This window comes from Danio rerio, chromosome 9 (assembly GCF_049306965.1).
Source record: "Danio rerio strain Tuebingen ecotype United States chromosome 9, GRCz12tu, whole genome shotgun sequence".
Classification (NCBI taxonomy): Eukaryota; Metazoa; Chordata; class Actinopteri; order Cypriniformes; family Danionidae; genus Danio; species Danio rerio.
In genome coordinates this window covers 28997352-29010161 of record NC_133184.1, presented here as the reverse complement: position 1 = coordinate 29010161, position 12810 = coordinate 28997352, and the positions used below count along the sequence as shown (strand labels likewise).

General features: G+C 34.6%; 1 protein-coding gene across 2 annotated transcripts; it reads right to left on the bottom strand.

Moving 5' to 3' along the window:
• Nucleotides 1-783: 783 nt before the first annotated feature.
• On the bottom strand, nucleotides 784-8342 carry gtpbp8 (GTP binding protein 8). 2 transcript variants are annotated; one of them, XM_073912026.1, is made up of 7 exons: nucleotides 8149-8333; nucleotides 7500-7908; nucleotides 5022-5120; nucleotides 4803-4933; nucleotides 4583-4682; nucleotides 3006-3124; nucleotides 784-1386 (listed from the first exon to the last, which is right to left on the bottom strand). In XM_073912026.1, exons 2-7 carry the CDS (start codon nucleotides 7821-7823, stop codon nucleotides 1299-1301), a joined length of 861 nt encoding a protein of 286 aa, XP_073768127.1. In that variant the 5' UTR covers nucleotides 7824-7908; nucleotides 8149-8333; the 3' UTR covers nucleotides 784-1298. The 2 variants fall into 2 exon arrangements, with proteins under 2 accessions (XP_073768127.1, NP_001119874.1); NM_001126402.1 differs by having other exon boundaries at nucleotides 797-1386; nucleotides 7500-8342.
• Between the last annotated feature and the right edge of the window lie 4468 nt (nucleotides 8343-12810).

Here is a 12810-nt window from a genome sequence, read left to right as displayed (position 1 = left end):
ACTTACATTGGTGAGCTTCTTCACTTGCAAACTTCATTGAGGGCAATCAGGTCGGAAAACCAGTTTCAGCTAGTTGTTCCCAAATCGTGGTTAAAATCTAGAGGTGACAGGGCTTTTTCCCACACAGCCCCTCGTCTGTGGAATGGTCTGCCTTTACATATCAGGTCATGTTTTCCCTTGGAGCTTTTAAGTCTCATTAAAAAAAAAAAACTTCCTCTCTATTGGATAGATAGATAGATAGATGGATGGATGGATGGATGGATGGATGGATGGATGGATGGATGGATGGATGGATGGATGGATGGATGGATGGATGGATGGATGGATGGATGGATGGATGGATGGATGGATGGATGGATGGATGGATGGATGGATGGATGGATGGATGGATGGATGGATGGATGGATGGATGGATAGATAGATAGATAGATAGATAGATAGATAGATAGATAGATAGATAGATAGATAGATAGATAGATAGATAGATAGATAGATAGATAGATAGATTTTGTATGTTGGTCGCTTTGTAAAGCACTTTGGTCAACATCTCTTATTTTTAAATGTGCTCTATAAATAAAGCAAACAAGCAGTGTTAGGTTGTGGCTAGAAGGACATCCGCTGCGTAAAACATATGCTGGATAAGTTGGCAGTTCACTCCTGAATAATAAAGCAACTAAGCCAAAAAAATAAATAAATAAAAGAATGAATGAATCTTCCACAAATTAACAGACAACAACCAAGCTGCCAAAAAAAAAACAAACAAAAAAAAAACATGCAATTAACTTGAGGGTCTGAATAACTGTCATAGTATTTAATTGATTTGACTGAAATGTCATAGACTAAATGAAATAGATCGATGAAATGCACAAAAATAAATGATTTTGAACGATTATGAAAATTATTCTACAGCAAATACAGGTTTCAACAGTAACTTTTAGGTTGAATTTATACAATCTGTATATGAAGCATGGAGTTAATTCCACATGGTAAATTTCTTCATTTTTTTAATCACTGCGACTAATATCAGTGTGTATGTACTATGCCATGATACCATTTACAAAAATTAAAATTTTTCTTATTTCCTCTGAAAGCTCACTCACACTCAATCCTGGATCATTCATGGAGTTCATACAGGGTTGAATGAATCCTGAAACCAGTAACAACATGATTCCTCTGCATTAGTCATTAATGCACAGACTCGACATCAACATTTCTATGCTTAAAATTGGTCTTTTTCAAAATGTGTTTTGGAAATGAGATTTGTCCACGTGGTGTCAGTGCATGGCAGTCCTGTACATTCATGATTGTTTAGCAGAAAGCAGTTGTTTCCCAGTTACGTGTGCTATGAAACATCTGAGCAGGTGAATCCCGGAGAATTGGACTGAACTGCGGGTTATAGAAAGGAACGGAAGAGAGAAATAAAATTAGGTGTAAGAATGTAATAACCCATGTTACTTATCACCTTATCTGTGAGAAAATGACTTACTGTATTGACACGAAAATAAACTGCAACTGTTTCCAGAACCACTAGCCTTATCTTATCAGCTTACTGTTATCAGTTGATAATAATCAGACCACATTAACATATTTCTCCTAACACAGAATGTTCACCATGCTTATAAAACTATGGGTCAGATGCTGTGAAATATTTGTACACAGGATTTATGGAATTGCTGCGTTCAAGGGTACCTCAAATGTACACTCATACTCACATAAAACCTAAAGAAGTGGTTAACGATGAGTGCGCAATATACACTTATCATTGCTCTAACACGTTTAAACAAGATGACACTTGTAAAGTAAATTTTAAATAATCCAACTAGGAAATAACTCTAATGTGGTAGAAAAATGCAGTGCAAAAGCACACACTAGGAGTTTTTGTGTTTGAGGACTAATGATTCTTATTCACTACATACCCTAAATTCCTCACAAAAGCACACATATACTTGCATATATACATGCTCAAATATTATAAACTATGTTTTTTTGCATGATTTTCATGATTTATACATCAAGCAATATACATCTACATTTATACAATATACACACATTATACATACAATATACATCTACATTTATACATTATACACACCCAGATTTAGATGTCAAATATTTTTTAAAAATTGGCAAAGCTGAATTTTCTGAATGTAAAATTATTCTTTGATTTTGATCAAGTTTCTTCTAATGGATTTTCCTTGTTGAATAAAGAATTAATTTCGTTCCACATAAATAAGTAAATGATAAAAATATAAATGTAAAAACATAAATATTCCTAAAAAAAGCATGAGCTGGGACTGCAAAATCCACTGAATTAAACCCCAACCTGGACAGTGTTATCTAGCTGGCTAACATACGAGGACAACGATATTCAAACTCAGTTGTTTATCACGTGTACCAATCCAGTTCTGTTCTAACTTATATCACAACAGTCTATTTAAATCATACATCCAGTCTCTCTTGAGTGCTCGGCAATTCTGCACCTCAACTGCACTACACTACATACCTGCACCATTCAAACTCCTCCTAGCTCAATTCTGATATCAATTCGAAGTATAACCAAGTACATGGTAATCATTGGTAATCAGCCTCAGGTATGTATGTATGTATGTGTGTGTGTGTGTGTGTGTGTGTGTGTGTGTGTGTGTGTGTGTGTGCGCGCGCGCACACGAGCGTGTGTCTGTCTGTCTGTCTGTCTGTCTGTCTGTCTGTCTGTCTATCTATCTATCTATCTATCTATCAACCTCACTGAACTATGTATCGTTTAATTATTTAATATTTAATAAAATACTACAATTTATTTATAATATGACTGGGCCAGCAAGGAAAACAATATAATCATTGCCAATCTCTGTACATGTGTTTTAAACCTTACTGAATGCTAAATTACTGCAACATTAAAGAATAATATTTGTTTGTTCATCTGCTTTTAACACCGTGCTTGCTACTATGACTATTTTCACACATTGTGACAAAGTAGTGTGTTTGTGTGTGTATCTCTCTCTCACCTCACTAAAAATGGTTGTGGGAAACAAGCTGTGGTTTGCTTTTTGATGAAGTCCTGAAGCTCCAGAGCAAGAGCCAACAAAGCACCCTGTCGGGTTCTGTCTATCTTGGTTACCACCAGCTAAAAAACAAACAACAACAAAAACAACACGGAAGACATTTGTTAATTTTTAGACTGCTATATTCTGTAAGTTACATTTTACTTTCAGTGGAGCAACAATAATGCTCAGAAAAAATAATAAAGTAAAAAAAAGACCTTTGAGTTGAAAAAAGGACTTTGCGCGATAATGATTATTTTTTTAACAAACCTTAAGACTGATGGGTGTTTTAAAAAAGATTACAGCACAAAAAGTCTCTGTGAAGTAAGAGGACAATGAAACCTGCCAAAAAAATGTAAACAAATTTTAAATCATATAGGGCGTCACAGTAGCGCAGTGGGTAGCATGATCACCTCACAGCAAGAAGGTCGCTGGTTCGAGCCTGAGCCAGGTCAGTTAGCATTTCTGTGTGTAGTTTGCATGTTCTCCCCATATTTGCATGGGTTTCCTCTGGGTGCTTCGGTTTCCCCCACCGGTACAGGTGAATTGAAAAAGCTAAATTGGGCGTAGTGGATGTGAGTAAATGTAAGAGTGTATGGGTGTTTCCCCGTGTTGGGTTGCAGCTGGAAGGGCATCTGCTCCATAAACATACATGCTGAATTATTTGGCAGTTCATTCAGCTGTGGCGACCCCTGATTAATAAAGGGACTAAGCCGAAAAGAAAATTAAAGAATGAATGAATGAATCATACTTAAGGTTTGCATAAATATTTGAAAGCTAATATGTTATTTCAAAGAAAAACAATGAGGGAGTATATGGATTTTGTATGTGTGTGTTTTCAAAATTCAGTCATCTTGACGTTCTCTTCTACATTCTGGTCAAAAGTTTGTATTGTACTCTAACATCCCCTGCTGGACAGTTACAGCATAACAAATAAAAAAGATGAATTGATTAATTTGAATAAAAACAACAACAACAATATTAATAATAATAATAATAATAATAATAATAATAATAATAATAATAATAATAACTAGTTTTTGCTTCGCTACGGGACATACAGATTTAGAAGCTAACATTTGCAGAATTGTCAAAAAACAAATATGTGTGTTTAATTACTACAAAAAAGCAACATCTGCACCTTGTAGATAAAAATAGCTTTCAGTAGCAACGTTTTTTTTTAATTCAGCAGATCATTGGGTAGCTAAAAAAACTCCCTGTATGCAATAGCTCTAATTTGTTTTTGTGCTACCACATATAGTACACAGACATATTTGTTTCAAATGTTGTCTTAGTGAGATAATATGCCACATTGCATTGTGGTAGCTTGAAAGTCTAAAGGAAATCAAATGTACCCGAGTACTAACAGGACAAAAGTAGAAATATTGTCTATGTATCTGATTTGAAAAATGCTTATAGAAGTAGTTCAGAATGTCCTCATTTTGATATTTGTGCTTACTGTGATAGGTGAGCAAAATAATAATAATAATAATATATTTATTTATTTATATAAACACATTTAAATTCAGCCAAACACTCACCACATAAGGCAAATTAAATTCTTCAAACATCTCCACAGCAACTAAATCAGTACTCTGCAATCCTGCACTTGCATCCACCAGCAAGAACGTCCTCGCCAAACTACAGATAAAAATGAGAGATCACGAAACACTCCCTTTACTATGCATTTATTCAGACACAAACACATAAAGCTTCAGTATATAAGGAATTAGTTAAAGTACAGCAGTAACTTCAACCTACTTGTGGCGCTCCTGAAGATACGGTTCAACCATCTCTACAAAGTCCTGTGGTGCCATGTGTCCATAGCCAGGCATGTCTACTAGAGTAAACGCTTTTCCCACAGTAAAGAAATTGAGCTTTTTGGTGTGACCCTGTGTAAAAATATAGAATTAGGTTGAGATTAGACTTTTATTTTACAGAGGAATAAATTGCTAGAACATCCCTGACATACATACTCACTGGAGTTTTAGAGACCCGCACTTCCACCTCTGGTGCAAGAGAGAATAAGGCACGGATGAGAGAAGACTTCCCCACATTACTCCTGCCCATAAAACACACCTGTAACAAACATAAACAATCAAACCAAAGATTGATACACCTCGATTGGCAGACAAGGCTTAAAGAGATGTTTCACCCAAAACTGAAAATTATGTCATCACTTGTCAAAACCCTGTTTGTGTTTCTTTCTTCTGGTGAATGCAAAAAAAGAGATTTTGAAAATTTCATGTCACAAAACTGTTTAAGTTTCTTTCTTCTGGTAAATAATACAAACGAAGATATTTAAAAAATGCTAAAAACCTGTAACCACAGCCTTACATACTAAGGGAGCCTTTGGTTACATGTTTCTAATTTTTCTCAAAATTACTTATTTTGGTGGTGGATGAGGAGATCCCCCCCGTTGTGTAAAGCGCTTTGAGTGTCCAGAAAAGCGCTATATATTTTGTGTTCAAAAAAAAAAAAAAAAAAAACTACAAACTTTTGTAGGATATAAGACCTTTGAATATATCAATGATTTTGATTTGTCCCAATATTTTTTTTTCAAAGGAACATTAAAAAATAACAAAAAAATTGCATGGCCTAATACTGGCTTAATCTACTGTATATAAGCCCTTTCTATTGAGGTAAAGTTGGTTTTATGTTCACACATTCAAACTTTCTCCTTAATAATATAATTTTAGAAAATTATTCTTTGAAAAATTCTAAAACTTGAAATCCCATTAGCAGCCAATGACTATCAAAGTACAACATTGTTGACAGTTACTAAATAGTGCTAATATAGGGACACTTTAACGTGAAAAAAGCTTATTGTGGCTTTATGTACCTAAACATAAACCCAAATTCCTGTTAAACTTTTCTTGTAATTAACCCTAAATACTGTAAAAAGAACAAGTCTCAAACTTCATAGATAAAGTGAAAAACATCACGTTAAGTAAAATCTATAATAAGTAAAAAGCTTAACATGGCTTGATGTACCTTAAGCCTGGTTTATACTTCTGCGTCAAGTGACCGGCGTAACTCACGGCGCAGGCAACGCGCGCAGCTTTGCATTTATAATTCTGCACGCTGTCTCTGTTGGTCTGAATTAACACTTCCGAAACGCTAGTGGGCAGTGAGGTGTAAATGTTCCTCTGTGTTTTTTGAGAGGTGCACGTCAGCGACGCCGACGGCCATGGCAAAGGGCTATGCGTCAGCGCCGTAGCATAAACGTAGCCGTTTGACGCAGAAGTATAAATCAGCCTTAACATCAAGTGGGGGAAACCAAATTTTACTTGTGATTAGCACTAACTACAAGCAATAGAATGAGCCCCATTTCCACAGCTAAAGTGAACAATATTGTGTTAAGCTTATTCCCCTATGTTGTTGTGGGGATGTCAATGACATGCACAAGTGCATTCTTTTGACAGCAAGGGTTAATCTATTATCAATTAGATTTGATTTTATGAACAGCCTTTTTAACATTTAGGTTTCCCTCAGTTGTTGTAAAGATACATTAAGACTTTCCTTAATATGAACTTCAATGGGGAGAAAACGCTTAACGTGATATTGTTCACTATATTTATGGAATTAAGGCCCATTCTTTTGACAATAGTTGGTGTTAGTCACAAGTAAAGTTTGACAGAAATTTGGAAAAATTAAAGTGATGTTGTTTACTTGACAGAAGTGTTTATGAGTATATTTGCATAGAAATTTGACTGTCTCCGCATGTTAAGTTAAACCACACTAGCTCTTATATTGGACTTCAATAGAGATAAAACACTTAACGTGACATTGTTGACTTCATTCACAGAATCAGAGCTTGATCTTTTGCTAGTAGTTACTGTTAATCACAAGTAAAATTCGATAGATTTTGGTGTGCCCCACTTGTTGACTTAAGCTTTTTCCTTTTGTAATGAATTTCACTGGGAAGAAATGCATAACATTATAATTTCCATTTCTTTCTTTCATTCTTTTGACATTAGAAAGTGTTTGTCACTAGTAAAATCTGATAGAAATTTGACTTTCCATCCTTGTTGATAAGGTACATTAAGCCATGTTAAGCTTTTTTCCTTATAATGGACTTCAATGGGTGGAAAAAACGCTTAATGTGATGATTTTCAATTTATCTATGGAATTCTGACTCATTCTTCTTACAGAAATTAGGGTTAATTACAAGTACAGTTTGGCAAAAATTTGGGTTTCTCTGGTTGATGTTTATGTGCATTAAGCCATGTTAAGCTTTTTCATGTTAAGTGTTCTCTAATGTAGTTTTGAAGTCATATTTACATGCAGTTTCATACAACTGTCCCCCCACTTTTAAAATGTCCACTACGGTCCTGGTGACAACTGCAAATAAATAATCCCATTTTCTGCATTTAATTGCAGTTTTTAAACAGAGTTTAAATAGGTTTTGAGGACATGGTGCCACTTAACGAACACATAAACACAATCTTATCTCACCTCAGGCTGTTTAAGAATAGGGACATGGTCCATCCTGACAGCAGAAGTCGAGTAGTTGATGACATGTTTAGAGGAGGGAGTGAAAAGTGTCTCTGCCTGGCGGAGTTCCTCCAAACTGGGATGGAAGATCTTGAATTGTGCCTGATTGACCTGTGAGAACAGGTGCCCCTCCAGATCACTAAAAGGGTACAGCAGACTCTGACGCTTCCTCTCTGAGAGCTGACACACATGTTTGATGGAGGCCAGACGATGACCTCTCTGAAGGACCAAAAGCCAACACGATACTCGTGTCTGCAGTGGTGCCAGTGCCTTTATCCTCAGCATTTTGTTGGATCAGTTCATTAAAGATGAGATTGGTTGACTTTGGAAATCAGTTTTTTAACTGCACTGATGTCTGATTCATTGTAATCTGTTACATGGGAATTCTGAGTTAAAGTTGCCTTGTTTTATTATTTTTTTTCTTGAATTTTTAATAATTTAACTAAGAAATACAATCAAGTATTGATTATTTTTATCCAGTGTTACCATGGTTTACGTCTACACGGGATTCACATATATGTTATACTTCAAATTATTATAAAAACATTTCATAACGTTTTTGTTGTACACATGCTGCAAGAAAAAAAATGGTCACATAGAGACATCTTACTGCAAATCCGATAACATCTTCAGGTTAAATTCGCTGGGCTGAAAATTAAATTTTATAACTATTAAACCTGAAATAAACCCAATTTCTATTTGTAAAAAGACCGTAAAAATGTCTCATTTATTGATTTTAAATGTATCGTACTTGTGTACATGCGCGTACTACATCAGAATCAATCCGGAGGAAACAAACGAGTGAACAAAGGTTCCGCATTTTGTGTAAAGACTGCAAGCGTGGGACTAGTGGATGGTATGGTACAATACAGATTGTATTCGATATGCCCAAAATAACTATTCATTTTCGAAAGGGTAAGTGTTGTGAAAATATGTGACTACACCATAGAAAGAACTAGCTACAATAAAGCACTAAATAGCTTTAAATCAGACCCAAAAAGGCTGCAGCGGACTGTCAGGACAGCTGTGAGGATTTGGTGTGCACCTGCGCAACCTCCAGGACTTGAACATCTCCAAAATGAGAAAAGAGCAGGTAACATCAAGACCCCTCTCACCCAAGCCACGGACTGCTCACATTTCTCCTTTCAGGCAGTACAGATCTTTATGCACTAAAACATCTTGGCATAAAAACTCTTGGCATTAAAAATCTTAATTTCCTCAGGACATAGTCTATCCAACTGAAGTCATTTGCAACCTGTTTTCATGAACACAAAGTACACTTATAGTTTGTGTTTTTTTAACTAATAAAGCCACTTAATTGTAAATACTTTTATTTAATTTTGTCATACAGTTGAAGTCAGAATTATTAGCCCCCCTGAATTGTTAGCCCTCTACATGCATGCCCCGTTGCAAAGTTGACCCAATTATAACCATTGATTTGGCCCACCTAAAAGGAGAGTAGAAATGATAGAGAGGGTTGGGGCGAATGACTGAAACACAGAGATCATCATTTCTAAATTGACGTAACCTGTTTTGTTTGTTATATTGCTGAGCTATAAGAAAAAGCAAACTGAATTGAAATCTTTCAGTTAAATGTTGTAAATGAATCTGATTTTTAAAAATAGCGGATAGAAAACTGTTCAGAAGACATCTGCAAGCAAATCAAATGTAGTTTTACTAATAAATAATTATAAAATGTAAAAAAAAACAACACTGTATTAGTTAAAGCAATACGTTTTCTAGTAATTTTTAAAAACTATTAAATAAATTAGGAAGTTACTTATGAAAACTAAACCTTCAACCCACTAGCATAAGTCATGTTTGATTTGTGGCCCTTCAAAAGAAAAAGGTTGGGCACCCCTGATTTAAACACTACAGGATAAAACAGTCATTCATTTTTTTCTTAAATCTTTCGGGATTGGTGGTCTTGAATTTGTTTCAAGATGTGGTTATGATTGTTCAAAACTTCCTTTGAAGCTGTCTAATTTTCATAAGCAAGCACTGCTCTTTGAGACACTGCTCACTGCAGAGCCATTTGAGCAGAGCTGAGCTCCAGCGAGGGGGAGCATGAGCTCAAGGAGGAGCAAGAGCGCAAGCTCCCCCTCGCTGGAGCTCAGCTCTGCCCAAATGCCTCTGCAGTGAGCACCACTTGGGGGCTTTTTTGGAAAATGATATTTATCCATAATTTTTCCCCTCATAAATCCACTCTTTGGAATAATAGGACTATTGTTATTATTAACATAAAATCATTGTTTAAAAGTGACTGATACAGTAAAGGCATAGAATTTAATAATGATTTGTTAGATGAGAATGGACTGCTACTATCTTATAACAAATTTTTAAATAAGTAGAATTAAAATGATAGATAAAGGTTATTCTATATTTTATGAGGCCACCTACGGCTTTGTTTAGGTTAATTCAAAGTAATTATTTGATCCCCCATGTGCATATGTAACTTTTCTTCCGTCTTTAAAAATATCAAATGTTGATATTTTTGAAAGTAAATGTAACAAGCGTATTAACGAAGAATTTAAACGCATTATCATGGGTGATTATAAGTGTTATCATCTAGTTGTTGAACCCTAGTAGAGGACAAAGCTTTCACCTTTTATCTTAAATATCCTGTAGCACGTAAGGTTAAGGAAACTCATTACAGAATTGTATTTAGGATATACCCTGTGAATGAGTTTATTCAAAAAAGATTTAACTTTGATGTTGACAAGTGTAGCTTTTGTTCAAATCTTCCAGAAACATATGATCACTACTTAATTTTTTCTTGTGAATTTACTTCTAAATTCTGGTTTGACATCTATGACTTTCATTAAAGATGTTTTCAGTCCCTCCTAGTGTTCCAGAAGACATTTTCTTTTACAAATGTGAATAACATTTTTCTTTCTCTGATGTTGTGAACTTATTTTACTACTGGTTAAATATCATATTCATTGTTGTAAATGTTAAAAATGCAGGCCTCTTTTAGATGTTTTCTTTGTGGCTCAAAGCTTTAAATACTTCAGAAACCAAAATAAAATAACCGAAGCTCTTTCTACTTCCTTTTCAGAATATTGTTAAAATGTTTTTTTTTCCCTTTGATGTAGGTCTTGTGTACTGCTCCTTGCTGTTGTTGCAGTTGTAACAGTTTTAATTTATTTTATTAGTAATCATTACTTGCGATGTTGATTGTTTCCTGTTTTGTGATGTAAACTTTTTGCAACAATAAAAAAAAGAAAAAGAAAAATCTTACGCGGGGAAAAAATAATTTTAAGATTTTTGGACCGCTAGAGGGCAGCAATGTCTTACAATTATTTTAAATTATAACCAGGATTTCCCTCTTTCAAAAACTGTCCCATTTTAGAACTTAGAAAAATCTCAGTACTTCTACTTGTTTTCTACTTTGACTCCTGAAAAAAATGGGTAGAAATCTACTGTTTCTGTGAATATTTACAGCCAGGGCATGATTTTAGACGTAGAATTAGCATAGGTATTTATTTACAACCCAGCTAGTTTTATTACCTAATTGACTTCAAAAAGGACTATAACCTTGACAGCCTGCCCGACCTTTTTTACTGCCGGAAAATTAATAAGTACAGTGAATTTATCCCTGGTAAGAAAGCGGGCTTTAATGGCCATTAAATCAGCTGTAAGTGCACAGACAGTTGAAGGGAGTATTTATGAGGATGAAAATTGCCTACTATCTAAAACCTTTAAAGCTCCAGCTGTCTAGGAAGATAGATCCCAGTACAGCCTCACATCTACACTGATTCAACTATTCATCCACTAAAGAATAAACCGGAGTACTGACTTGAGATCAGTAAATATAGTTCAACTAAAAATGTATAGCTTTCTTACAAAAATGCAGAGTGGAATAGCAACATAAATAAAAAGCATTCAGTATCTGTAAATTGTACTGAAAAAAGAAAGATGACATATATGTAGCCATTCCTTATGAAGTCAAAAACTGTTTTTTTTTTCTCACAGACTTCAACATTAAACCCAGAGAACAGACACACAGATGAAAGTGATGAAGACAGAAATGTGAAGTGTAGGAGAAAAATGTGGATGGAAAGTCCAACAGAAGAAGAGAAAAAATGTAGACAAAAGAGTTTGGAATTGAGAACAGGAGTGAATAATGAAAGAATCAGAATGCTAAATGTAAAGATGGAAAGTAGAACTAGATGGATGTGAATATTAGGATCTTGAGGAGTAGAAACAGATTGCCAGACAGCCGGTTTTAGAAATGGAATAACTACTCACTGTTTTAAATAGCACTGTATGTATGCAATACAGTAATTTGATTTTACATAAAATTATCTGGCAGTAATGAAAAATAGCAATACTGTAACTAATTTGGCCATGATGTGACCTTTCATTTTCACAATGATGAATAAACTAAAAGTATCACTTCCATATAAAAATAGTATTACTATGTGTTATGAATGTAATTAACATGTGCAATGTTGTCATTATCATATCACATGAGCATCACCAGCATCAATTGTATCACTTCTGTGCCATTCACAGATCGTCTCCCGCAACCTCATGGGATAGTAAAATCTATCAAATACACTCTTCACCGGCAAAATTTGAGTCATCTGGACTCTTTATTAATACTGAGAGTTCTGACACTCTTCTTTTCCTTTCTTTTCTCTTTGCCTGTATAATAGGGAAGAATGAGTTATTTGCAAAGGCCCTGATATACTCATGTATATTTTTGTTAAGGCACGAAAGCACTCTGCCTTTGTAAAGCATGCAGAGTTACAGTAATAAACTTGAAAACCAATTTTCATTTTTAGTGAAATTTATGTGTGCTAATAGTATTTTTAGCAATGTGGGACACTTCATATTCATGTCCCAGTTGTAAGTAAAAATGTTTTATCTTATTTTATTAATTTTATTTTATTCTTTTATTTTGTTAATATTTTGTCATTTTAGCGTATACCTTGTGTTATAAAGCTTTTTTTGAAAGCACTGTCAGGCATGGTATCACAGTTTGTTTTCGTAACCTACTGTATCTGTACAGTGTAAATCTAACTGGATGCGTCTCTTAAAGACGCATAAAAAATATTAAAATATATTTTAATCCTCAAGTTTTATATGAGAATTGTGTCCTTAATCAGGTGGAAAGGATTGTGAATGATCCAACATTATGAACTGCTTCCCTCTGGTAGGAGATAAAGTTTCTAGGTATGTTGAACCGTTATAAGAAATCTTTTGTACCAGTTTCAGTGGGTTTATTTAACAAGAGTTTATTTTAATTAGCATTATAATTATTAGA